Source organism: Tauraco erythrolophus, chromosome 1 (genome assembly GCF_009769465.1).
Source record: "Tauraco erythrolophus isolate bTauEry1 chromosome 1, bTauEry1.pri, whole genome shotgun sequence".
NCBI lineage: Eukaryota > Metazoa > Chordata > Aves > Musophagiformes > Musophagidae > Tauraco > Tauraco erythrolophus.
Window position 1 is genome coordinate 110,361,194 of NC_141465.1, and position 26,760 is coordinate 110,387,953.

Here is a 26,760-nt window from a genome sequence, read left to right on the forward strand (position 1 = left end):
CTTTATTCTCTAGGTTTAGAAAGTTCGCAGAAATATTTGAGGCAAAGCAGTTCTACAGTCATCTGATGTCACTTATGACCTCAACATCTGCATAGCAGATTAGAGAACACAGATACTGCATTAGTCGTCACTGATTTTGTCACCAAGTGCCTACCATTGAACTGGCTATTACATGGCCATATCTATTACTTCTGACTTATTACCAACATTGTTGTCATTTATAGAAGGGTGATGAGAGGCTTGCAGACATAAAGAGATAAAAGCAAAATGATGAATTTGCTTGCTTCCATGTCTTTGTCAGAAAAATTCTGAAGAAATCCACCTTCTCATCTATTTACAGTGATCAGAGAAAAACTCTACAAAGCGTGATTCTGTTAAAACCCTCCTCATGATACACAGAAGACTATTCAGATAATTTGACACACATTACAGAGCTAAAATGCCATCAGAATTCCAATTTTCAGTTTTGATTTTAAATTAAATATGTGCGCTCTTTGTCCGTGTGAATATACAGGAGAGAAAGCTTAATGATCTTTTTTCTGCAGAAGGTCTCTTTCTGAAGCACTGTGTGACCACTCTCGGAAAGTTTAATGGGGTAGAGGCTCCATTAATTTTTTTATTAATGTACTAACCCTGGCTTATGCTAATAGTTGTAAATTCAGAGTGATTTTTCAACTCCCAAATGCTCCTGGAAGCCAGATCCTACACTCTTGATTTCTGACTTCTACAACTACGTAAGCATTTCTTAAACTTTCTCTCTAATGGAGACATCATTACAATTATATATGCCACATACAGAAGTACTATTTAGGGGATATGCTCAAATTGGACAAATTTTATTGGTATGATTGCTGTTGCAAGCACATTATTTCCATGATTGAAACTCTGAAAAACTTCAAGATAGAAATGTTTGTTTTCATCAACTGAAGTGTTCTATTTAATGTGGAATAAAACAATAACTCTGCCTTTATACTATTCTGCATTGTCTTGCAAAACAAAACATACTTGGTGAAAAACATTGGCTTGTGAAGCTATTGATCTTTATAATTCTGTTTGAATCCCACAGTAAAATATTTAGCATAACACTTCTGGCTGTAGCATTTACACACACGTTTCTAATTGACAAGGTGTTCACTAAGACTTGCTTTGAAATACAGAATGTAGCTTTTTCAAATACTTAATATTACAGACACCTTTATACCGCAAAAAAAGCCAAGGACAAAGCCATTCCTGAATAATACAGTTTTCACGCTGCTGTTATCCTCCTCTTGTTTCTGGTGTGAAATCCTTGCTGGTTTACTGTGCCACAAAGCCTATATATGTGTCAGGAATCAGATCATGAACTAAAATCTTAGAATTATGGAAGACAAACCTCTTCAATCTTTCAATAATGCCTCACAATTTAAGTATCTTACTATCAGCCCCAAAATACATAAAAATTAAGAACTGCTTTCACACTGAGTTGAAAGAAACTGCTTGGCTTAAGTTTCTCCCAAGAAAAATAAGGAGCAGATAAATACCAATCACACATAGCTCTCAGCTGCTGTATTTAAATGTAACGACCAAACCTGCTCCACTAATCAAGTATTTCAAGATTACATCTGTATCCTACTACTGAGAAGAATTAGTATGGAATAACATAAACTCCTCCAAAAGTACTCTGAAAACCATAGCTGTGCAACAACTTCATCACTTATTTTCAGTAAGCAAAGTATGCTATTTTTTTAATGCTGTAAAAAATTATAGGATGTGAAAAATCACAACCATAAAAACTGAAGAGATATTATAGGGAGCACAGCTATAAATTATGAAATTACCATTTAATATAATCCAAATGTCCAGCATTCAAAGCTATGAATAATTTCTGATATGCTGTCAGAGGTAGGCTATGTTTAAAGTGGATCATAGTAACAATTCTAACATCTTAATAATTAAGAACGGTTAATGCACTTAAAAACTAAAATATTACCTTGACAGTTAAGAAGTCCAACATGTACTGTTCTTAATCATGTTCAAAATTGCTTTTTTTGTCACTAACATTATCTTCTCAGATGAATTAACAGCTATTTTGATCAACGTTATCTACATATTTTTTAAAATAAGAATGAATTTTTTCATTTTTCTGAAATTGATAAAATAGTACTTCCGACTCAATAGCAAGCACTAATCAAAATATCGCATTAAGTAAAATCCAAGACATCCCAAACCCTTCCATAGTCACAAAACGTTGACAGTTTAAGAATGCAATAATCATTTTATCAGTTGGCAATTTATACCTGCAATCATGTCGTCCACAGTACTCATCTTCAGCAGTACCTGTTCAATTAAGCCAACTTCCGTGCTAGTCTGTAAATTACGGACACTTTTACGAAGAATTGCTGTGAACATACTCCAGATTTCTGCTTGGCACGTTACATCACAGTGCTCCAAAAGCTCTGACATGCACGTAATGCTCTCTGCATCCTGGATTATAAAGTTCATCTCTAGATCAAATTCACCACCAACCAGCTACAAAAGAAAACAAGAACAGCATTATAATGTGAAATACATAGTTTAGTGTCTTTCATACCTTCATTGTGACCACTGAATATTTTTTGCATTATGAGAGATGTTATTTTGATAGAGAAACTCACAGCTATGACCTGTAAGATGGCAAATTAACAATCATGCTATGCAAAACATAGCTTATACAAAATATAGCACAAATACCATAAAACATTACCTTCAATTTTATCACAGTGCTGAATACAACGCTTTCATAAAATAAAATCAAAACATATTTGAAATATTCCTTCCTATAAAGTAATTGAAATGGCAATCTGGCCCAGAGAGATGTAGTCCAGAAGCTGCAGAACCTGAAATGCTCAAAAGCAATTGAAGCTTTCCTACAGTTCTGTGAAGAAAAATTTGCCTACTCATAAATAAGAAGACATTGAAAGTAACTTAGCTATGTTTTCTCCCGATATAAGCCAACATTTGTCCTTACTTGCGTGTTTGCAAGACCTTACATCCCTTTCCTTTCTACTACCCAAATAGTCATGCAGTCACACTCAGAAAAAGAATCAGCGATCTGCTCTGGACCAAAGCAGACATGGAAAACTTAGCTTCAGTATATCACAGATCAGTTCATGGTGTGGCCAAGGAAACCTACTGCCGGTGCAAGGGAGAAACAGCACTGGGGGAGGAACAAGCACTCAGATGAAAATTGATTTAACAGCAGTAATGATGAAATCACAACCTGACTCCTGTCTACCCAGATACTTGCAAAATGCTACTCAATGTCCTGAAGTTCAATTAAACAGCACAACTACCAGGTACATTTTTGGAAGCAGGGAAAAAAAAAAAAAAAATTAGCAACAATTTGCCAAACTTAATATAATCAAGACTAAACATATCTTAAGGAGTGGAATTCACCAATTTCAATCAATCATTTGCGCAATTTAAAAAACATGAACTCAAAACACCTTACTGAACTGTATATGAAACTTGGTTAAAAAAAAAAAATCTCCTTTTAATGGCAGAAACATTTTTCAATTTTGAAGGAAACAAAGCCTGACTCTTATGCATCCTGCTTTATCCTAGTAACCTTGAAGAATTATGAAAGCACCAATGTTAATATTCAATAACTGCAAATATATTACCTTATTCAGAAAGGCAAAAGGACAGAATAAATTAATTCTCAAATAATTTTTAGATGCTCTTTTCTATTTGTTTCAGAAAGTTAGGTAATTAAAATTGCAATAATAAGTTTTAAATTAAAGATATTCAAATAATTTATCTCTTATAAGTGCATAATTTCAACAGTCACTTTTAATAGAAGACTTTCATAGCCTATTTAAAAGCAATTGGTAATTCCTTCAAATTAAACACTAAACAAGAAGCAAGCTGCAATACTATACAAAGGTTTTTTTGATGGTTAAACCCATCCAAATATTCAAAATCTTCTTTCAGACTCAATCTTCAGACAGAATTAACACAACTAAGCAAGGACTACCTTTGGCTTCTACCTTAATTCATAATTCTCATCCAATTACAAATTACTTTTTCTTTATCAATTAATTGCTAATAATCAATTTATGATTTCTTAACATAAAAGCTTCTAATATACTAAATATATAAACTGACTACATCCTTAGTTCTCCCGAGACATTTAATTATATTCAAATAAAACTATTATCCTAATTATGATTAAGATTTTAGTTTAGAACTTGTAACTGCACATCTTTCATTTGCATATTTGGTAAACACATAATATGTACTGAGGACAGGCAATAAAACCGTCAAAATTATTAGCACAGTATTTCTGTTATAATTTTTTTTTTTTTAATGGGGGAAAAAACCCACACTTTTCAAGAAACTCAGGTGGAGTTTCTATTTCTGAAAACAGCATTCACTGGTGCACACATCACCAGCAAACCAGGTGGTTGTTTTTTCAGATACTCTCCACCTGGATGAGCCTCTCTGAGATTATGTTGAAAACATACAAACGTAAAACAGGCACCTGTAGAAGACATTCAATTACACTCTCTTAGATGCTTATCCTAAGACGGAATGAAGCACCTTCTGGAAGTGTCTACTTTTTTCCATTTCTTTACATGCAGGAAATATAGGATAAGAAATCGTATTTGTGGAGTCTCTATCCTTGGATACATTCAAAAGCCATATGGACAAAGACCTGGACAATCAGCTCTGGTTGGCCCTGCTTGTGCAGGAGGGTTTCATGAGACAGCCTCCAGAGATCCCTTCCAACCTCAACAATTCTATGATATTTATATATACAACTTTCAGATACCTCATTTAGGCAAGATGAATCCCACCATTTGTTTTTGAAATCAGAGGGACCTAAAACATGGAAAAGACTAGTAATACCTTAGTTGGAATACACAGCTTCAATACAGAATCATAGAATCATAGAATCATCTGGTTGAAAGAGACCTTCAAGATCATTGAGTCCAACCATTCACCCTGCACTGTGAGGGTCCCTAAACCATGTACCTCAACACCAAATCCACACGGTTTTTAAACACCTCCAGGATGGGGACTCCACTGCCTCCCTGGGCAGCCTGTTCCAATACTTCACAACCCTCTCTGTAAAGACATTTTTCCTGATATCTAACCTAAATTTCCCCTGGCTTAACTTGAGGCCATTCCCTCTCGTCCTGTAATTCATAACATGGGAGAAGAAACCGACCCCCATCTCCCTACAACTTCCTTTCAGGTAATTGTAGAGAGTGACAAGGTCCTCCCTGAGCCTCCTCTTCTCCAGACTAAACAGTCCCAGCTCCCTCAGTCGCTCCTCATAGGACAAATTCTCTAAACTCTTCACTAGTTTCGTTGCTCAGTTTGTAGACTGATCCCCGTTCCCTCAAATACCATTAATTGTAAAATTCTTGCTAATGTAAAATAATAAACTAATATAGAATGGTTAAAACAGACTAAAATAATTCATACTGTATTTGCTATTAAATTAATGCTATTAAATTAATGTAAATTAATATACTAATATGTAACATTTAAAACAGACTGAAGTAGAGTCTGAAGTGATGAGATGTTTCAGTACTGTTACAATCAACCTGTATATCTAAAAGATCTCAGTGAATCTGCATCAAAAAATACACTGAATGCTAGTAAGATGTGGAGAATCTTCTACTGGATTATGGACTATCCAGCAGGTACTACAATTATTTCACCAGTCTATTTGGCTGCAAGACACTTATAGTCCATCAGAGTGACTCTTTATTTCACCAAAGAAAACATTACAATGTACCTGACTTGCCCTTAACTGCTATTTAAGCATATTTCAGCCACTAACAATGACTATAATTATCATTAAAATCAACTTCCTTAACAAAGAGAAATTAACAAACTAACTAAAGGTGACGGCAAAAATTTAAGAAACTAGGGGGAGGGTTACATTTTTCAAGTAGTCATTCTAAAAATCAACATATATCAAAAATATTAACAGTCATGATAAAAAGAAGTCTAAGATGACAAGGAAAATCCGAACAAAAATGAAGTGAGTATACAGAAATTAAATGACCATGGTTAAATTGTGATCAATAGGTACTACAAAGCAAGTACCTCTCCTGTAAAACATGACAAATAAAATATAATTCAGTCAAGACAAAAAGTAGAAAATTCACTATAAAAAGAGCATTCTCTAACAAGATTTGTACGCCTGCATCTCCCAAGCAAAAGACAGTAGTTAAAGAGGAATAACCAGTCAGTCTTCACAACAGAGAGGTTATCAGTGGGGAATCACAGGGATAATGAGTTCGTAACAAGCGTGGATACTAATGAAAGGATAAAGTTTGCTGAAGAGCCAAAAATCATTAAATGCAGTTAAAACCCACCAACTACTGAGAGTGGCAAAGATTTTTCTAATATCAAGTGGCTTGGCAACAAGATATGAGGAGTTCAAAGTTAGTAAATGCAAAGTAATACCACATTATTAGTTTTACTCATACGTACAAAATGACAGGCTCTCAACTCTGCTATTAGCCAAAAAAGAGACCTTGAAGTCCCTCTGGGTACTACTTTAAATAACCATGCCCCATTAAATACTGACAGTAGGCACTGTAAAAAATCGTAATGAACTTGCAACTATACAACTCGGGTACAATTCTGAACACAATACCACACACACAAAAGTTAAATCATACTGCCATAAAGTAACTTATTTTTAATCTAACACATGGAACAGTTCTGTAGTAAGACAAATTTCAGCTAGAGCGCAACATGAACACTAAGATAGAAATCCTTACAGATGCCTTTATACCATACCATAAATCAGAGCTCTTTCCATAACATACATCTCAAATACAATCTTTTTCTTCTGTCAAACCCTCGGTCTTAATTTGCATTCTTCAAGTGAACGTTCAATATTCAGTAAAGACCATGCTTTCACTGTGATTAAGTATCTTGAATTATTGCTTGTACTTTGTCGAGCTCATGTATCACTTTTTAACTTTCTGCATCTTTCAGAGCACAGCCGTAAGACATGAAGCAGCAAACTGATGTTCAGATCATGGTTCCAAGTCAGATGAATATGACCAACAAACATAATTCCTCCTGAAGAAGTACTGAACTGGCAGTTATAATCAAATTAGGCTATCTTCTCTATCCTGAGGTTGTTTACAATGACAGGTTGACATGCCTTGCAAATTGCTCCCAGAACCTATTTTAACCTATACCACCATCCTCAAAAGCAGCTGCACTACTCAGAACCTCCTTTCTTCTGAATGCTGTGGCCATTCCTCAGCAAGCTTTTGCCATTCATTATGCTATGCAATAAAAATGTTCCTCCTAAGCTACTGCATCTATGCAGAACTTAGGCTGGTCTTTTACATTCTTTTGAACTAGAAATGAAATGAAATACTCCCCAAAATAGAGAAGTTGCCTAAATATGTCTGATAGTACATTCAGATCAGTTCTCAAAATAGAGTAAAAGATGTGCTGCTGAACATCTAGAATTAAATTGTTTACTAGAATTCTTCAGAATCAGATTCTTCAAATCAAGTTCTGAAGAATGGATTGAAATGAAGAGAGAATAGAATAGAATAGAATAGAATAGAATAGAATAGAATAGAATAGAATAGTTACAGTTCGAAGGGCCTTACAGTGATCATCCAGTCCAACTGCCTAACCACTTCAGGGCTGACCAAAAATTATAGTATATTATTAAGGGCATTGTCCAAATGCCACTTAAATACTGACAGGCATGGGGCATTGACCTGTTCCAGTGTTTGACCATCCTCTCGGTAAAGAAATGCTTCCTAATGTCAAGCTGAACCTCCACTGATGCAGCTTTGAACCATTCTCACACGTCCTATCATCGGATACCAGGGAGAAGAGATCAGCACCTCTCTCTCCACTTGCCCTCCTCAAGAACCTGTAGAGAGCAATGAGGTCACTCCTCAGTCTTCTCTTCTACAATAACAGATGGCTTCTCAATTTGAAAATCCATTAAATGAACACAGAAAGAAAGATGGCAGTCAATCTTAGAAGAAATAAACAAATGGAACATCAGCATGATAATGCTACTGAATGGCAAAAAATTCAAAGAAAACAGAGGTCACAACTTATTCTAGGAAGATTTTATAAAATAAACTAAAACTGAAGACTTAAAGATTTTTCAACACAATTTCCTCTGTGACTAAAAAACAACCCAAATGACTTCCATGCATAAGGATCTTTAGCATATGAGATGCAAAAAGATACTTTAGAGGCATTTGGTATTATTTTGGTTAAAGGAAAAACATGAGTGCATTCTGCTAAGGAAAGAATGATAGTAATACAAATAAATAGCCACAACAATAAAATGTGAAAATCTGAAATACAGGGAGATGAAATAAAACATTTTTGTTTGTAATTACTTTCATGTTAAACAGATAGAGTATCAAAAATTTCTCAGATTAGTAGATTTTTCGCTATGTTCTGCACTTATACTTTGGAAGAAGTTTCATGGTACCTAAACTGGACATTTCTGTTTACTCTTAACATTTTCACATATTTCTCTCTACTCCTTGTCTGATTTGCAGTCTTAAGAACTACTAACTTGTACAACAAAAACTTACTTTTAATTGTTAAGAATACATTTTTCAGCAGAGTTTTGGTTTCTTCAAATGTCAACTTTATTACCAGGATACATAGAAGGATAAAAATGTATTATCTATAACCATCTACTAGTTTGCATCTTGTATTTAATCTGTAAACATTTTTGGGCAGGCAAAGACATTTTTTGAGTTTCATATTTATCCAGCATGAAGTGAAATTTAATGTACTTATCTACAACAAAACCAAAGCTCTCTATTGTAACTCATTTTTTACCTGTCTACATTAACAGGCTTGTATTTTATGTATTTGTCTTGATCAAAGAAAGTATATTAGAACTAATAAACTAAAGTCTTCAAACATGTAAATCTCTAAATTTGTTGTTCATTGCTGTCAAAGATGCACCTTTTTATAGTTTCCTTCAAGTTTGATTCCTATTTGCATTTATTTCAACAAAAATCAAGAATGTAAATCCTAGAATACCAGACAGACAGTACCATTGAAAACCTGAATTATTGCAATGGTATAATTACTACAACTCTAACAACATCCAGGTCAGATTTGCATCATGGCACTCCTTCCTAATTAACTACTGTCACACTTGCTCTAACTTTTCTAAAGCTGAGAATGAATGAAGATATATCACAGTCAACATGACAACCATTCTCATCTGTTTTGGACGAGGTAGTGAGATCCACTTTAGGTTAAAATATGTACATATACGATTAGAATAAAAAAATCTTGCCTTGCGAGTATAGGAGACAAGCAGTTTGGAAACAAAATTGTTAACTCTCTTCCTCTCCCTGATGCTGTTCATATATCTTTTTAGGCATTGCAAAACAGCTGACTTGGGATTTGATATAAATTTCCACGGGGAAAGATCTGGAAATAACCAGCTGGGATAGGAGTGAGAATGTCTTAAAATGTCAAATCAATTAGCTGTTTTTAAAAGAAAATTAGTAAACTTTTTACCCTTGATAACAAAGGCCATCACATAACATTCAAGAATAATTCTTGTTCAAACTGGAACATCTTTTGTATAAAACAACATTGAATTGAATTCATAGTCACCAGTAAGAGTTCAAAATACATGGAATAAGACTGCTACTGCTTCTTTTATAAAGATAAGGCTCCAATTCAAGCATTAAATCACAACAGTCTGACAAAAGCTGTGGCAGACCCAGGCAGAAAAAAAACAAGTTACTGTTTTCTGGTCATTAACTAAACCATTGAATTTCTGAACAATTAATTCATATTTTCAGGAAGATTCATCATCAGCTGCATGAATGAAGATTTCTTTAGGTAAAAGCATTTAGAATGCTAAATGAAATAAAAACTTTTCAGTGACCAATACGTGTACTTGTTAACCTAAATATATCAATATGACTACAGAGAAAAACACAAGCAACAAAAACTTAGTGGCTATTTTCCATAACTGGTAAATGTTTTAAAAAAAAAAAAAAGTGCTTAATTGTTGAATGGATCTCTTTAGAGATCTAAATTGCAGTCATCTGTATCTGGGGTAATTTTCAAAATTGTCTTTGCCATCAATGGAAAGTAAAAGGTGCTTCTGGGAAGCGATTAATCTCACTGGTTTTAGACGCAACATTAAGATGAAATAAATCGTTCCCTGGGAATGTAGTACTTTTCACCGACTATAAAAGGACAACTAGTTCAGACAGGCACATCTAAACTTATGTCAGATTAATCTTACCCAGTGTGCTCACAGTATGGTTTATAACCAAATGACATCACTAAAAAGACTGATTCTCATGTGAATCACTGCAACAGCACGTAATTCTTCACATTACTGTATCCTTTTTAAAAGAGCTTTTATTCATTTTAGCTTCAAAACCATTTTTATCTTGAATAATGTACTGTGCACACAGTGTGGGACTAAGGGAATGCTACCTAATAAGTTTATTGATAATTTCAAAGTATTCCAAGGAAAGAAAATAATTTAAATGTCCTTTATGCCTGCTGAGAAAATACAAATGAAGTAATACAATCAGCTTCACTTTTGGTACTTCCAAGCAGAAGCTTGTTATTACGCAAGCTTAAAAATATTTCAGTGAAAGATTTGCGTTTAATTTCTTATATTTTCTTTTGGAAGAGGAGGGCAGTGCTATAGGTTTGTGTACTGCCTCTGGCTGAGACGGAGTTAATTTTCTTTACGGCAGTCCATATGGTGCTGTGTTTTATGTTTGCTACTAAAACAGTGCTGACAACACACCAATGTTTTATCTACAGCTGAGCGGTGCTTACACAGTGCCAGGGCTGCCTGTTTCTCATCCTGCCCTCCCAGCGAGCAGGCTGGGAGAGAGCAACAGGTTGGGAGAGTACACAGCCAGGACAGCTGACCCCGACTGACCAAAGGGATATTCCACACCATCATGCTCAGCAAGAACACTGTGGGGTAGTCTTTCCAAACTAAGACTGGCTGGGCATCAGTCTGCCTGTGGGAGGTGGCAAGTGATTGCCTTTACATCACATTAAACTGCCTTTATCTCAACCGATGAGATTTTTCTTGGTTTTGCTCTTCTGATTCTCTCCCTCATTGCACTGGGGTGTGTGTGTGGGAGCAGGTAAGGTAGTGGGTGCTTATTTGCTGGCTGGGATCAAGCCACCATGGTTTAAAACTCTTGGCTTCTGTCCTCAAATTTACTTCACAGAGTAAGCATTCAGCAGAACTGCTCAATTCAGTAAAATCAAATGAATCTTGTATAAGCAATCTTAACAAAGTGCCAGAGGGAAAAACTGTAAATTACACAGTATCAAACGATAATCCGAGACAGCAAACTTTGCTTAAGAGTATGAGCCCCGCTAACCTTGAGCATGGCCTGCTGAGTTCTTTCAAAAATATCACACTTGTTTGTCTCAGAACATCAAAAACCCAAATTGGCTGAAGCCAACACTATAAAGCATGTTTATTCCCCATTTCAAACAAGCCTGCATGTTACACCACTACTATACAGGGAAAGCATTTTATGATGTCCTTCCATATTCTACAGTCATTTTCTATAAGTCAACAGTTTTGATAACACCTACAGTTTTTCCTCTTTTTTTAGATTTCAGATCTTTTTTCCAAGCATGAAGAGAAACATTAAAAATTTATTTGAAATGCTTGAAAGATAACGTACGTTGTGAAAGAACAAAGACTTTATAAGCAATGAAGATTAACTTCGTACTTACCAATGTCCTCCTGTTGTCATTGTTACCTGCCTCAGGACATTAGCTTTCTTGGGACATAAACCAGGAAGAGACAGTAAAAATTATTACGAGAACTGTCTACTTTCCTTTAAATTCTGGGAGGATAGCTCTAAACAGCATCGCTGGCACCAGCACTAAGATTTTCTACAAAGAAAGGACAAAGCCAGCAATTGTCAAACTGAAAATGCCTTTGTTGTAAATAAATTACGCATAGGTTTATTAGGCAGTATTGATGCTTTATTTAAAAAAATGCTATAGTTATCTAAACAATCATCCTGCAGTTTCATGTAGCAAATCTGACACAATGTAGCCCTAATACATTGCTTAAAGAAGGTGTGAACTTTCATCTTTGGAGGGTTTTCCAAAGAATACAAGCATGCGTTAGAACGTGCAACTATAGATAATAAACAGATATGAGGTTATTTGTCTCTCAAGACTCATTCAGTCCAGTCCTATGATTCCAGTACTCCCTAAGTCCCAGAAGAAATGTTTGCTCATTTGATAAGCCCTGCAAAATAGCAGTTGTCAATACTTAGCTAATGATAATGGTAATGCTTAAGTAATGGCAATGGTACCATTAAGTCACTTCAGCAAGCTGTCTCAAAGAAACACCCTTAAAGGAACTGTACCTAAGAAACAAAGCTTCCTTTGTATTTAAACTGAGTTACATGTGTCTTGAAATATTGTTCCAGACTCTCTTCATCAATTCTTAGTATCAAAATTATAAGCTGCTTTGATACAAGAAAAGGAAAAAAAAAAATCATTTTGTTGTGCTGCTCAGAAAACCTGTCCCCTGTTGAGTCTTGATTAGTGTCTGATTTTTTTATCATGACAATGTGTTGAAATTCTTTGTCTGAAGCTTTATGGTAAAAAAACCCAACAAACTGATGGATGGACATGACAGTCTATTATTTAGTTTAAAAAGAGCACAACGTCAAGGCATGGTTTGAACTATATGTTATAGAAGGAATGCTGTAGTACTGCAGTACATTAGAATTGTGGTAACGTATATAAGATGTAATTATCCAGGTCAGATTAGTTGAATTGTATTAACTTGCTCCTCTGATAATATAAATATCAAATAGAAATTCAATAAATAAAATACCAAAGATGTTTCAGTGAAAATAAAGTCATAGGACTACTCTTCTGAATGGGGCACAGATTTAAAAGTCAAATCAAGAGAAAAATATTGTCGAGGTATGTAGAGAACTCCTTAAAATTAGAATTATGGGTACACTGTCATATCATATTCTGCACACCAATATTAATGCTAGTGTGCAATTAAACTAAAGCTTCGAAAACAATGGTAGATCAACTGCAGTCAAGTACAGCTATGATTTACTGAGACAAGTATCAGTTACACTCAGATGCACTCCAAGTCTGTATAACTTACAGAGTTAACAGTTTGACTTAATAGTTTGCTAAGCAAAAATTCGAATTCTTCCTCTCCTCTGCTTTTTTAAACACACACTTGACAAAGCCAGACCTTTTCTAAGTATTGCCGAGGCTTACAGAGAAAAAAAAAAATACCAAAAATACAAATGAGGCGATCTGGCACAAAGTTGTTTAGCTGCTCTGTACCTAAATGTAAAGAATGCGTGATTTCAGGATAGGACAGAAATTAGTCCGATAAAGTTCAAATGTCTGCCCTCATAAAAGCTTCATTAGCACAAGTCCTTGAAAGAAAGAGTCCTACCTTAGAAGGAATGCCAGAGAAGAGTTTTAAAGTGTGACACAGGACAAATTTTACCTTCTTAGGAGAGCTGGAAGTGCAATCCAGTCACTTTTGACAAAAATGAAGGTCGATAAAGGCATTTTAGATACAAGTACCTAACCTAAAACACAAATTCAGAAGTCATCCCCCCGGCCTAGTGTTCCTGTGTCACCAGAAGGAGACTCTCTTCCCATTTATTATACAAACTTCCAACAGATCTTTTTGGGCCACAGCAGAACATGAGTTTTTAGTTCAAGATATTGAACCTGAATACTGAAATACTAAGAAACAGAACTTGCAGGTTTACTTTTAGTGAAGCAAAATCAAAACTATTCTGAAGCTTGGAACTAACAGCACCAACTTGTTTTCACTTTGTCTGGTTTAGTTCCTCATACATTCCTTCTGATCTAGACTTAATCAGAGATCAGTCTGTTAGATAAGGGGACCTTCTTACCTCAAAAAAGGGAACAGTTAATGACCATTTACTTTAATATGCAAAATCAAGTAGCTTAGGTTTGCCACATCTGTGAAAGGAAAAATTCAAAACTGATTTTTACATACTAATAAAGGATGCAATGCTTAAGAAGCATGAAACATGGCATTACTAAACAGATATTCCTACTTCATTTTCCGTATAATACTTCACAGCCCATTCTTGGCTCTCTTCTCTCACTTTCACAGACTTCACTTTAAGGTCAAGATATAGATAGATGCAAATACAGTATAAACTCATGACAGGTATAATAATCTTCTAATATCCATGCTTTAATAACCAGTTATATTTTAAAACAAGTTCTTTGGTGCTGATTTGAGGTTGTGCTTTTTGTTTGTTTGTTTGTTTTTGCTTTAACCTATCTTCTTTTATTTCCAAGCCCAAAGAGAAGCAACAGAAATTGAAATAACTGAGAGTTACCAAAGTCACAAACAAATGTACTCCGAGAAAATAAATGGCTTTTGCAACTACTTTTGTAGCTTCTAGCCTCTTCTGCTAATAAGACTGTGCACTTGAATCTCTGTAGCTTGCCAGGCAAACCTAATAGGTCACCAGCATCCCTTACTTATTTTTCAGCTATTTACCAATTTCTTTATGGTGGCTTTAAAAAACCAAACTTTTTCCATAGTCACAAGGTATACATACTTTTTTTAAAAAAAGTAGTTTGAATAATATATTGTCACTGTAAAGCAAACTTTGCAGAGGTTTAACACATCAGAGAACATCACCAAAAAAGCTGAAAGACTAAGAAACATTAAACTTTCAATAATTACACATTATTTTTAATCTAATTTGTATTGTACAACTAACGGTATCACACAGAATGTTTGTGCAGATAGCAGTGTATGTTTTTAAAAGAAAACAGCTGAAAAATCCTACAATGCATGCACTCTGCTTCCCCAACTTCACGTACAGAACTGAGCAGAATGTATTGCCTATAAATACTAACAGACAATTTTAGTCAGCAGAAGTCTCCAGTAAATTGAAACATTTAGGTTCTATTTTCACAGATAACAACATTTGTTATCATTTAAATTTACTTGTCAAAGCAATTTTTTTGTTTGTTTGTTAACTCACAGATGCATTCTGTGACTAGAATAAATTGCAACAATACAGTTAATGGAATTTTAGTCTTGGAAAATGGTGGATTTTATTTCAGAATAGTCTGTGGTATGGTTCCTAGGCACATCAAGGACACACGACTTGAAGATTATAAAAGAAAAATGTGATACAGGACGTTAATCATGAGGATTGGGGTGTATGTTGTACCTACACACTTTGGCTAAGATCATAAAAACAGCCACATACCATCAGGACAAAGATCTACCTAGCCCACTATCTTCTTCTAAACAGCCATCATATATCGACCCTTGGTCTATAAATCCAAAACAAACAGTCTACAGGTCCTCTTTCTGTCTCCTCCTTTCCTATGAGGTAATCAGAGAGGCAAAGCAGTTGCTCTCTGCTGGCACTGACTGCTTTTTCCTCACTGTTAAGGAGCCCTCTTGCATACTCCTCACATCAGCATCTCTTCTGCAAGCTCCTACTGGACAGAGAAGGGGCAGACTTGGTTTCACCCAGGGCTCACTCTTCTGCTCTGCATCTCCCGCGAACTTATACAGTATAACCTGTCATTCAGTTGCCTTTAGGGAGCCAATCTCTATCCAAGACACTCGAATAGGACTGAGACAGTGTTATGTCCTGTGTCCCTCCTGAGAGCCTATGGAGAAAAATATTTCCCTAATTACCCGTTCCATCATATTACATGAAATTCGGTTACCTAGGATATTCAGCAGATAACCAAGAAATAATCTGCTTTTTATTCTAAAGGATATGACTAGTTGAACATAAAGAAAAATAAGTTTAACTTAAGTAGCTTTCATATTGCAACCACACTTCTATAAGACAATCACTGTATGCAATTCACTTACCTTGCTAAATACAACTCACTATTAATCCAGCTTGCTTTGTTTTTATACCACTGCACTGACAGTAAGAAAAGGAATTACATTCCTCTCATTAAGATTAAGCTATTTCCTATTTTAAAATTCAATATCCATCTTTAAAGTGTCCCATCTCATGTCCGCCTATCTTTTAAATTTATTTTTAACTGAAACATTTTCCTCTTGTCACAAAACACTCTAAGACTCTGAAAAGCTTGAAAACTATAAATCATGGCTATGCAATATTTAAAAGCAGAATAATTCCAATGAATATAGTTATGACAGTGCCATTTTCCAAATGATACATACAGGTGTCAAAAGTATCCTGTTCATATTAATGATTAATAATACAGTGACAGCCTAGGAGAACCACAGTGCTGGGGATATACGATATCAAACAATACTGAAGTGAGAGGAGCATCATAGTGGTCTTATCCTCCACTTTATGTTGCTAAAAAGCAGGCACTTAATGGAAAGAACAAAGGAGTGTCCTTAATTCTCAACATCCTGCTGCTTGCTTCTATCAATAATTTTGAGATATCTAGTAATGTTTTGGTACCAATATTTTGAAACTTTCCAATGGCAATGGTCATCACCAGTTTGTGAAGCTCTACACTCAATTTCAACATGCCCACTTTCAATAATCTTCTATTTTTAATTAGATGCCAAAGGTATTAACAACTTTTTTATACATACAGCCTTTTTTTCCCAGAAGTTAACATGGGAGAAAACAACCCAGTGTTTAGGCACAGTGAAAAGCCCTAGTTCATTTCTGTACAATGACTCTCTACTGATTATAAAACAAATGTTGGACGTGTGATATAGTTCCATTTAATTCTCTATATGTGACATAACTAGGTAAAAGAGAGGTAACAGTAAACAAGAAAGTCTCAGTCAGCATTCCTTGTATTAAAAAGATACGTAGATTCCAGCAAATAGTAACAAAAAAATATAATCTATAATTGAGTTAAACTTATTAATGGAGCTTGAACAAAGGCTTTCTGTAGAGCCTACCTAATTCTTGAAATGACTGAAATGCCTGTTGATGATATTTTACAAACAAGCACAAAGTCAAATGTCTAAACAAGCATGGTTTCACCTCAAAGTTTACTTTATTCCCTTGGTAAGTGCATTTTGTCATATAAATTTTAATTTATAGCTAACAATACACTTCTAAATCTAATTAGCTAGTACAAAAAGCATTAATAATTTATCAGTAGATACAATAATTTGCAACACCATAATGTTGTTTAGTACATGATAAAATGCAGGAGGATACCATCACATTACACATACACATGAACTACAAAGTGTCAGGGTTAGGAAAATTAACAGCAAGATTCCATATCCATGGCCATATAATTCCTGAGGCTTTTCATTTGATAGCCTAAGTTTGTTAAATAATCACCATCATCTAAATTTTCAAGTAAACCCAGCCCATATATTTTTATTTTTTTTTAAATCAACAGACGTTATATTATTTGTTACATTTTTCTTGTCCTCAGAAGTGAGCAAGGTAATAAAGGACAGGAATAGTGCTTTAAGAAGCTCCCCTTCATTATAAAGGCAATTGCTGATACTTAGATTTGTAAGACTAAGATTTTTTTCAAACTAGATTTGTCAATGTTTGTCCTTTTTCCTTCTCTAAATAACTCTCAGAATAGCGTAAGATAATTGTTCTGGTTTATGACTAAAACCATAGGGTTTTAGCTGTCATTAATGATTTAAGACTTTTTTTGTGCAAGGACAAAACCTAAAACCTCAACCACTAAAGGAAGCACCACAGAGACCACCATGACAGTTGTTTTACAAAGTCAGAATTGCATCCTACTTGCATTTTTCTCTCTTTTTAATTTATTATTAAGTTCTTCATTCAATGAAATTGAAAGGCAGATAAGCATAAGCAACAATTTATCAGCGGTCAGAGAGTTCCCCTTATGTAAGAAGCTTGCTGGATTCATCTCTTAATTGTTCAGCTTTCCCAAACTGAACACCATTTTATGTGCAACTCCTTGCACTTTTCACCTTTTTAAGAGGCAAGGGCAACATAATTAGGGTTAGGTGCAATTACGTATGTACATTCAAGATAAGAGTGAAAATTTTGGTTTATTCTAATACTGTATGTGTGTTTCTTCTCTATTTTTGCTGCTTAGTATTATGACTTTAGTTTGTTACACAAAGTATCTCAGCACTTGCAAAATATACACCCACCTTTCTAAAGATGAAACCCCTAAGGAAATGAAACCAAATTGTTGCAGTAGGAAGCTCCTGTACAGAAAACAAGATTGTCTCAATATTGCACTAGTTCTCCCATTGCGTTTGCCTGGTGTTACTGTTTGAACTACTGATCAAGAATATAAAACTAGCAAAAAGATCTATCATCTAACCTATCAAAATGTCAAATATCTATAAAAAGTATAACAGGATAAGAATATACTGAATTTTCTCCATTATAGAGTCCCAGCCTCCAACTGCATGTGACATAGGAATTTCATGATCCAGAAATAAAGTCTTTGTTTCAACAAGCTGATGGATTTCCTTCCATTCATTTCACTGATTAGTTTCTGAGCTCTCATTTTTTTTTGATCCTTAACATCCTATAGTAATGTGTCCCACAGTTTCCTCATGATTTTTGTAAAAATATATTGTTACACATATGCTATAGGATTATTTGATTTCAGCCCTCTAGTTCTTGTATTTTGGAAAGCTAAGAACAAGTGTTTTCTATCGCATTCTCCCCTTTATTTACCTCTATCTCAAATATACTTGGTCATCTCTTTCCCAAGATGAACAGTCCTATTTTAAGTCACTCTTCACCAGAAATCCATATTTAATCACCTTTTTTATCCTTCACGCTTTTCCTAGTTCTAATACATTCTTTTGAGACTGGAAATTACTAGAACTTCATACAACATTCAAAATAGGGACACATCATTAATTTATACAGTTTTATAAAAATGCTTTGTTTTGCTCATCTTTTCCTTATTAATGTTTCCTTATATTTAATTTGCTTTTATGATTGCTACTAAGTGCCAAAATGTTTTTTCACAGAACTAATATAACTGTGAGGCCATTTGTAAGTGCATTTGTGAGAGAGCACAGTTAATACAGGTAGCAGACATGAAATAAAGTTAGAGCTTCCATTACTCTTTATGAGATAAGGAGGAAACAGACTTCTGAAAAACCGTTCAAAAACGCTAATTGCACCACATACTCATTGTTGAAAATACGTACACAGTACAAATTCAGGATGTAACATGAGCACCATACTTCTCTGTAAACACCACCAAACGTCTCCTTTCTCATTTATGATCCCCATCATAAACTATATACATAATCACTAAATACAGTTTTAAATGAAAGGATAATTCCACTAACAAAGAATTAAAAACCCTCTCCACTCCCAAATATCATCAAAAAAATCCAAACCCTAAACAGCACCACTCAGTCTCACCAACACATTATCCATTAGATGGTTTATGTAAAAAACACAAGAGAAGTGCTTACGAAAAACACCGTTAACAGGCAACATATCTTTTCAGCAAAATACTCCATCACATCTTGACATTTTGTCCATGTTTTGATATTATATTTATTCATCATTTACTTAACTAATGCAGGCTCAAGCTTGGAGGGAACAGTTAAGGATACACTCTTACAGTCTCTCCAAGACAGACCTAGATTTTGAAAACAATACTCCTATGGTCTGTTTCAGACACTCCATCTGCAAAACTAATTATACAGCTCCATCTGTACCAAGCATGGGTTTTAAGGCATAATGTAACTGGATAACACTGAGATCACATACTATTTCATTTGATTTCAAGATAACTACAACTGAAGTATCAATAATTACAAGGGTAGATGTTACACAATGGAGGAAAATCAAGTGTTCTTCATTGCATTAAAAGAGAAATTTCTTAGAGATATGTATGGTTATACCTTTAACGTTATGTTTAGCTTATATTTACCTAATATAATTTCAAATCACATAATCTATGGATCATGGTGCTCTTGGTTAAAATAATTTGCAGAAGTACTGTGGTAGGTTAAACCACGTGGAAACTAAATGCCTCACAGCCATTTACTCACACTCCTCCACCTCTGGGGAATAGAGAACAAAATTAAAAAGGGAAAAGGGAAAGAGACTTGTGGGTTGAGAAAAGAACAATTTAATAATACAATTTAATAATAATAGTAACAATAAAATAATAATGTATGATAATATATATAACGATAATCATATATACAAACAAGTGATGCACAGTGTAATTGCTCAACGCCCTGTGGCCAATGCCTGACTCGTCCTGGCAAGTGACCTCAAAACAGCTAAGTCCCGACACCGCAATCCCAGACCAGTGAGAGGCCCGAAAAAAGAGCAAGATAGAATGCTGAGACTCCAAGAGTCCAAGAGCCCCAGAGAGCCCTCCCAGAAGAGATCCCAACTTCCTGGTAAACCCTCATCCATATACTGAATGTGACACTGCATGATATGGAATACTCCATTGGCCAATTTGGCCCTTAATCCTAAATCTAAGTTCAAATCACGAGGGATTTTGTGGGCCCTTTATCCTGGCTATGCGTCCCCCAAGTCTGCTGTGCTCCTGCACAGTGGCAAGAACTCGGGAAGCTGAAAGGTCCATGATGCCACAGCACCAAATATAAACATCAATGTGCCATCAACATTCTTCTTGTAACGAATCCCACACTAAATGCAACAGAGCACTTCTAGGTACTAAGAAGAAAACTAACTCTGTCCCAGCCAAAACCAGGGCAAGCACAAAAATTTTTATGACATTTTTTTCTCAATACTTAAGATTTACCTGCACTCAGCAGAAGTAAATTCTTAACTTTTTAGTAAAAAGAAAAGGGTCTCTAAATAAAAGAAAAAAAAAAAAGAGGAAGGGGTGGAGGCTGTAAGAAAAGAGGGTTTTAATAGAATTAGAAACCACTTTTAATTACACTCCTTCTATGTAGCCATGTCTTATAATGACAGCTTTGGTTCCAAAATAATTACATTTTTCATTTAAAGTGATTATTTTTGGAGATGCCCAACATATTCCTCAATCACGTTTTAGAAAAGAAATTACAATACAAAGGATTTTAATATACTTTCTTTATTAAGAAGACAAAACCCCCATCATTCTATTCACCTAATTGAAGTGACAAAGTAAAAAAATCACATCAGCAGTAATTCACACAAGACACCAGTCAAACTTGATATTTGACTAGTTTTGCATAATCTTAAATGCACTTACACGTCTTTTGGTTTTGAGCGAAAACTATAAAATATTAAGCAATAACAAAAGTAAAGGACTTCTAAACAAGGCCTCCTCAAATCGCTGGATTAAGTTATTTTCCCTTCCCTTTCAACTTCTTACACAATTTAGAATGGGGAATAAAATATAAAATGGAACTGTAGCTACTGTTCACTCTTTACACATATTTATGTAATACCATAAACCCAGTAGAATCTATCAAAAGGACTTTTCAGATCACATTTTAAACATCCCAAATTGAATCCTGAATATGTGAAATGTCAAAAAAGCAACAGATACTTTGAGAAAAATAATCTGAAAGTATTATTTTTGCTATTCGTTATTTTTACCTTATGAAATTGATTGGCTTATATTAATGTATATTTATTATTAAATAATAATATATTTATCAATATACACATTATTTAATAATATAATGTATTTTTATTATCAGATAATAATTATTTAGGTTATTTACATTATTTATAACTAATTAATAAAATATAGTAATTCTAAGTGATGTTAAAATATTAAAAAACATTTTCAGATACCTATGTCAGTTCATCATGATTAACACTGAGAGTATGTCATGTCTGATAAAAACAGAATCAGTACTTGATTTAGGGGAAAACGCTAGTTACTCCAGGGGAAATGCAACAGTTATATAAATGGAAAAAGCATAGCTATATAAACAATCATAATCCATAAAAGCTCTTTCATAAGTGAGGTCTTCAGAAACCATTATCAGCTGGCAAAATAGAAAATGTATTCAGTTGCTCTTTCATCAAATGGATAATAACCAGAAATGAGTATGCCAAGTTAAATAATAATTCACCCCATGTGTAAATAGATGAGAACAACTTTGCAGGAATACAGTCAAGAAAATGACTATACAATCTTGATCAGAAGTTCAAGTGTTTCCCTTTCCAGTACTCTTCCCAACTTCTATTACATGGCAAATCTTATTACATTCTTGAGTTAATAAATGCAATAATCACAACTGTATTCTGTAAATGATCTATTTCAGTTTTTTCAGTTAATGAAACAACTAATTATTCTATTAGTTCTTCTTGGGATATTTCAATTTAACACATAGTGGAGGCTTATCTTCTCAAAAATTTCATATATAAATCCTATCCATAATAGAAGCTACAAAAGTACATGGAGGAGGAAAAAATACTTCTCCAACCATGTAATGGTACCAGAACTTTGAGCTCCAGTAGCCTGATTAAGTTGTTCTATTTTTTATAATTTACAAACAATGGATTGCTTTGTTCTGATTCTGAAGATCTAAGTAACTAACCAATCATTCTATGTTTCTGTATTTTCTGTACATTTCTCATTTGCCTAGGCATCAGGAAAATCCACAAAAGAAAACGTACTTATTCATAACTAGCTGAACAGAATTAAAGCAGAAGAAAAGTTGCAAAATCAAAATCTCACGGCTCTTAACAACTGGAAGAAAATTAGTAGCTCAATCGTAAAGTGAGTATCACTCCTAAAGAAAAAGAGGGTATGCTCGGAAAACAACTATTATTTTGTAACAGGGCTATTACATCTATTCAGAATCATAACGTTGAAAAATGTAAAAAATGTCCATTAGTTGAAAGAACCTGAATCTGTATTAATTTGTCTTCCAAGCAGTGCCAGTGAAACTTCTGGTGTCAAACTAAACCTTAACTTAACCTTAAGCAGCATATATCACTCTCTCTTCAGTTCCACATAATACTTGAAGGTTTGTTTCTGAACACTTCTCCCACAGAGTTTGTGGCAAAAAACATCCATTGAGATACTGTCGCACAACTTCCAAATGTCTCCTCTGTGTTGAAAAGTAATCTCTAGTACTGTAAACACTACTACTTTCAATACCAGTGACAATACTGATGCAAATTTATCTAGCTTAGACACTTACCCGTCTCTCTGTTGATGACTCAGATCGCCATTTTACTAACACACTCCGAGTTTGATTGACATGGAAGACTTTAAATTTGATTTTTCCCTCATTAATAAAGATGCTTTGTTTTACCAGTCTCCTTCCTAACCCGAAGTAAATCAAAGCTAAGTAGTTACTGCAACACAAGAGCAGCTTAACGCATGTAAAGGTCCCCCCACTGAGGTTATGGTAGCAGTGGCCACGGCGAAGGAGGCTGCGCGAGCCCGTAATCCAACTGCAAAAAAGCCCATGTGCTGACTCGGGGAGAAGTTAGGAGGTGGGAGAGAGGGATAATCACTCCCTGGTCTTGTTTCCCTCTGGTTTAAGGGCTATGTCAACCACTCTATACTAGCAGTACAAGAGAAGGTTTAATTAATTTAAATCACTAAAGATTGTAAAGATTTCAAAGGCTGATTTAAGATTATATTCCCTTGGGTGGAGTTTCTTTTGGGAGGTGTGGGGTTTTTGATATTTTTTTTTTTTTTTTTGGAGGGGGGAGAGTTTAAAGATCTGAGATTGCAGAATCATGGACTGAACACTATTAGATCCATCTTGCTCACCTGGTAGAAGAGAGAACAGGGAAGGGCAATAGCTTCCATCATTTTTACAGACTTGTACCAGAACAAACAGGCCCACACTGTGCACAGAACACACTTGACTAAAATTATCCACTTAAGGCACAAGCACTTTTAAAGCAGACTCCATACTGACAAACACTCAAGATCCCTTATTATGTGAAATGCTTTTAATAATAACATTTGCTCTAATTGTAGTTTGAATTTTAACAAACTTACTGTGTTGTCAAGCAACAAAAATCACATTAATTGCATTTTTAAGAAGTGACTTCAGAGTTACTCTGTTCAATACTAGGCAGGCTGTAGAGCCCACAATGTGACACACGAGACCATCATCATTCAGAATCGCTAAGGGGATACCTAGTGAAGAGGGCACTATGTGTGTTTATGCAGTATTGTTAGACAAAAGTGTAGCCATGCAGTGAAATCAAAGATGTGTTCCTATCTTCTTTATAAAGATAGTGTGTATCACAGAATGATAAAATAGTTTGGGTTGGAAGGAACCTTTAAAGATCATCTAGTCCAAGCCCTCTGCAATGAGCAGATCTTCAACTAGAGAAGAGCAGATCTTCACCTGAGGTTGCTCAGAGCCCCATCCAGCCTGACCTCAAATGATATTCAATTAGGAGGAGTTGTGAACTCACTTGATGGTAGAGAGGCCATACAGAGAGATCTGGATACACTAGAGAGCTGGGCAACCACCAACTATATGAAATTTAACAAGAGCAAGTGCTGGATTCTCCACCCGGGGCAGGGTAATCCTGGTTATACACACAAATCAGGGGATGAGAAGCTGAAGACCAGCCCTGCGGAAAGAGATCTGGGGGTTTGGGTTGATGGCAAGTTGAATATGGGTCAACAGTATGCCCTGGCAGTCAAAAGGGCCAACTGTGTCCTGGGATGCATCAAGTATAGCATAGCTAGCCAGTGGAGGGAGGTGATTGTCCCACTCTGCACTGCACTGGTGCAGTCCCACCTCCAGGACTGTGTGCAGTTTTGGGCGCCTCAATATAAGAAGCACATCAAACTGTTAATGTGTCCAGAGGAGGGTAATCAAGACGGAGAAAGGTCTCAAGGGCAAGACTTACGGGGAGCAGTTGAGGTCACTTAGTTTGTTCATCTTGGAGAAGAGGCGGCTGAGGGGTGACCTCATCACAGTCTACAACTTCCTCAAGGGAGGCAGCAGAGAGAGGGGTGGCAATCTCCTCTCTGGTGACCAGCAATGGGACATGAGGAAAAGAAATGAGTCTGCATCAGGGGAAGTTCAGATTAGACATTAGAAAAAGTTTCTTCACCAAGAGGGTGGTTGGTCACTGGAACAGGCTCCCCAAGGAAGTGGCCACAGCACCAAGCCTGTTAGTGTTCAGGCATGTCTGGATGACACTCTTAGTCATATGGTTTAGTTTTAGGTAGTCCTGCAAGGAGCAGAGACTTGGACTTGATGATCCTTACGGGCACCTTCCAACTCAAGATATTCTATGATAATTTGTGTCAAAGAAATGACTGAAGAATAATATGGGTTGCAGTCTAAATCTAGCTTACATTTTTGTGCATAAGAAAAAGGGTAAGTATTCATTAGGCATCTTCGTGCTTCCTTGACTCTCATCATCACAAGACACATCAAATTTCATCAGAAAGACATTGCAGAACGTTGTTGCACCACTCAGTTCTCACAAGACACAGGCTCACACAATATACTCTCACATGGCAAAGTAGTATGTTACTACCTCTGTCATCAAAACTCACCAGCTACCCCCTCTCTCTCTCTCTAGACCACACACCTTCCACTGCTTCTCTAGACAGATCTCTATTCATTATTTCTTTTTAAAATTTAAAATGGGATTTTCCATATCAAGTGCTTTACTCAACTTCTCATATTATTACAGATTTGCTGGAAGCTTCTCTCTATCTCCCTCTCACATACATTTTAGACACTCAGGGTACTTACACGTAAGAGAGCTGTTTAAGTCTTTTGACAGACTGAGCACTTAAACATACTCCTTATGTCACAGTAACTTTAAGGAGACTTTAAATTACCACAAGGAATCAATTCTGTAATATACATATTTTAAATGCTATTTATTCTTTTATGTAACACAGAAGTATTTACCTTTACATCAACAACAGTAACCAGAACCGCAAGACCACAATCATGAACTTCTAATAATGTTTAATAAAAAAAGATTAAAATGTCCCAAGTTAAAAGTTGCATAACGTGAAAATAATGAAAATATGATAGTCTTTAAAAAAGGCATTTTAAGATGTATGTATGTCATAGCAAAACTAGACTTAGCACTCACAATATGTGAAAAAAAAGGAATTGTGACAGAAGACATGGATGACCTAATGCCTTATGACGTTTTATAACAAAAGCCACCATGGTCAGATGCTTACTGTTTCATACACAAGCCATATAACACTGAATTGTCACAGATTATTTTTTCTTCTGTTTTAATTTGAAATTCCCAAATCTGGAAAAACCTAAAAAAAGGAAAGTAATTTCCATCTTTTCAAAGAGTACAAATCAGTAACAACATAGGCAGCTTCAAATTACAGAAAACAGAATATTCCACTTAGTTACTAAGTAAAGATATTAAGATTTCCTTACAGTAGCACTGTCTAAATATTAGCAGTCCTGCAACTAGTTGTGAAAGGCAGGATACAATCTGAAAAAAAATCTGAAAGTACACGTTCAAAATTGAAAATACTGGTAAATCTTTGTACGGTTCTGCTGGAAGTAGAAACTGTGTGAACTTCTCAGCTCTTTCCTAAACAGTGATTTACAACATGCAGAAATGAATTTAACTCTGGACATTATGCATGCTCCTCAAGTTCTTTCTTCAAATAGTTATTTTCAGAAGATGCCTAGAAATCATCACATTGAAAACGGGAACAAAGTCAACACTTGGTAACTGAAGACAACATACAAAAGGGACACATACAGCCAAGTTTGGGCACAGAAAAGATGCTAGGAAAGTCCCTGATAATTCTCCACACATGCTATCTCCTAGAAGACAGCTGTTTATGAAGTGATCATACTCCTGTGCTTCCCCTCTTACAGTACGCAAGCTCAACTTCTTG

At 35.2% G+C, this 26,760-nt stretch overlaps 1 protein-coding gene across 7 annotated transcripts in view; it reads right to left on the reverse strand.

The window, feature by feature from the left end:
- The window catches only part of NBEA (neurobeachin), a 531,270-nt gene that overhangs the window by 433,742 nt on the left and 70,768 nt on the right, over positions 1 to 26,760 (reverse strand). For all 7 annotated transcript variants that reach the window (XM_086612868.1, XM_086612875.1, XM_086612851.1 and 4 more), the window contains exon 2: positions 2,277 to 2,508. In XM_086612868.1, coding sequence (XP_086468994.1) covers positions 2,277 to 2,508 — 232 coding nt within the window. The remainder of the gene's footprint in view (positions 1 to 2,276; positions 2,509 to 26,760) is intronic.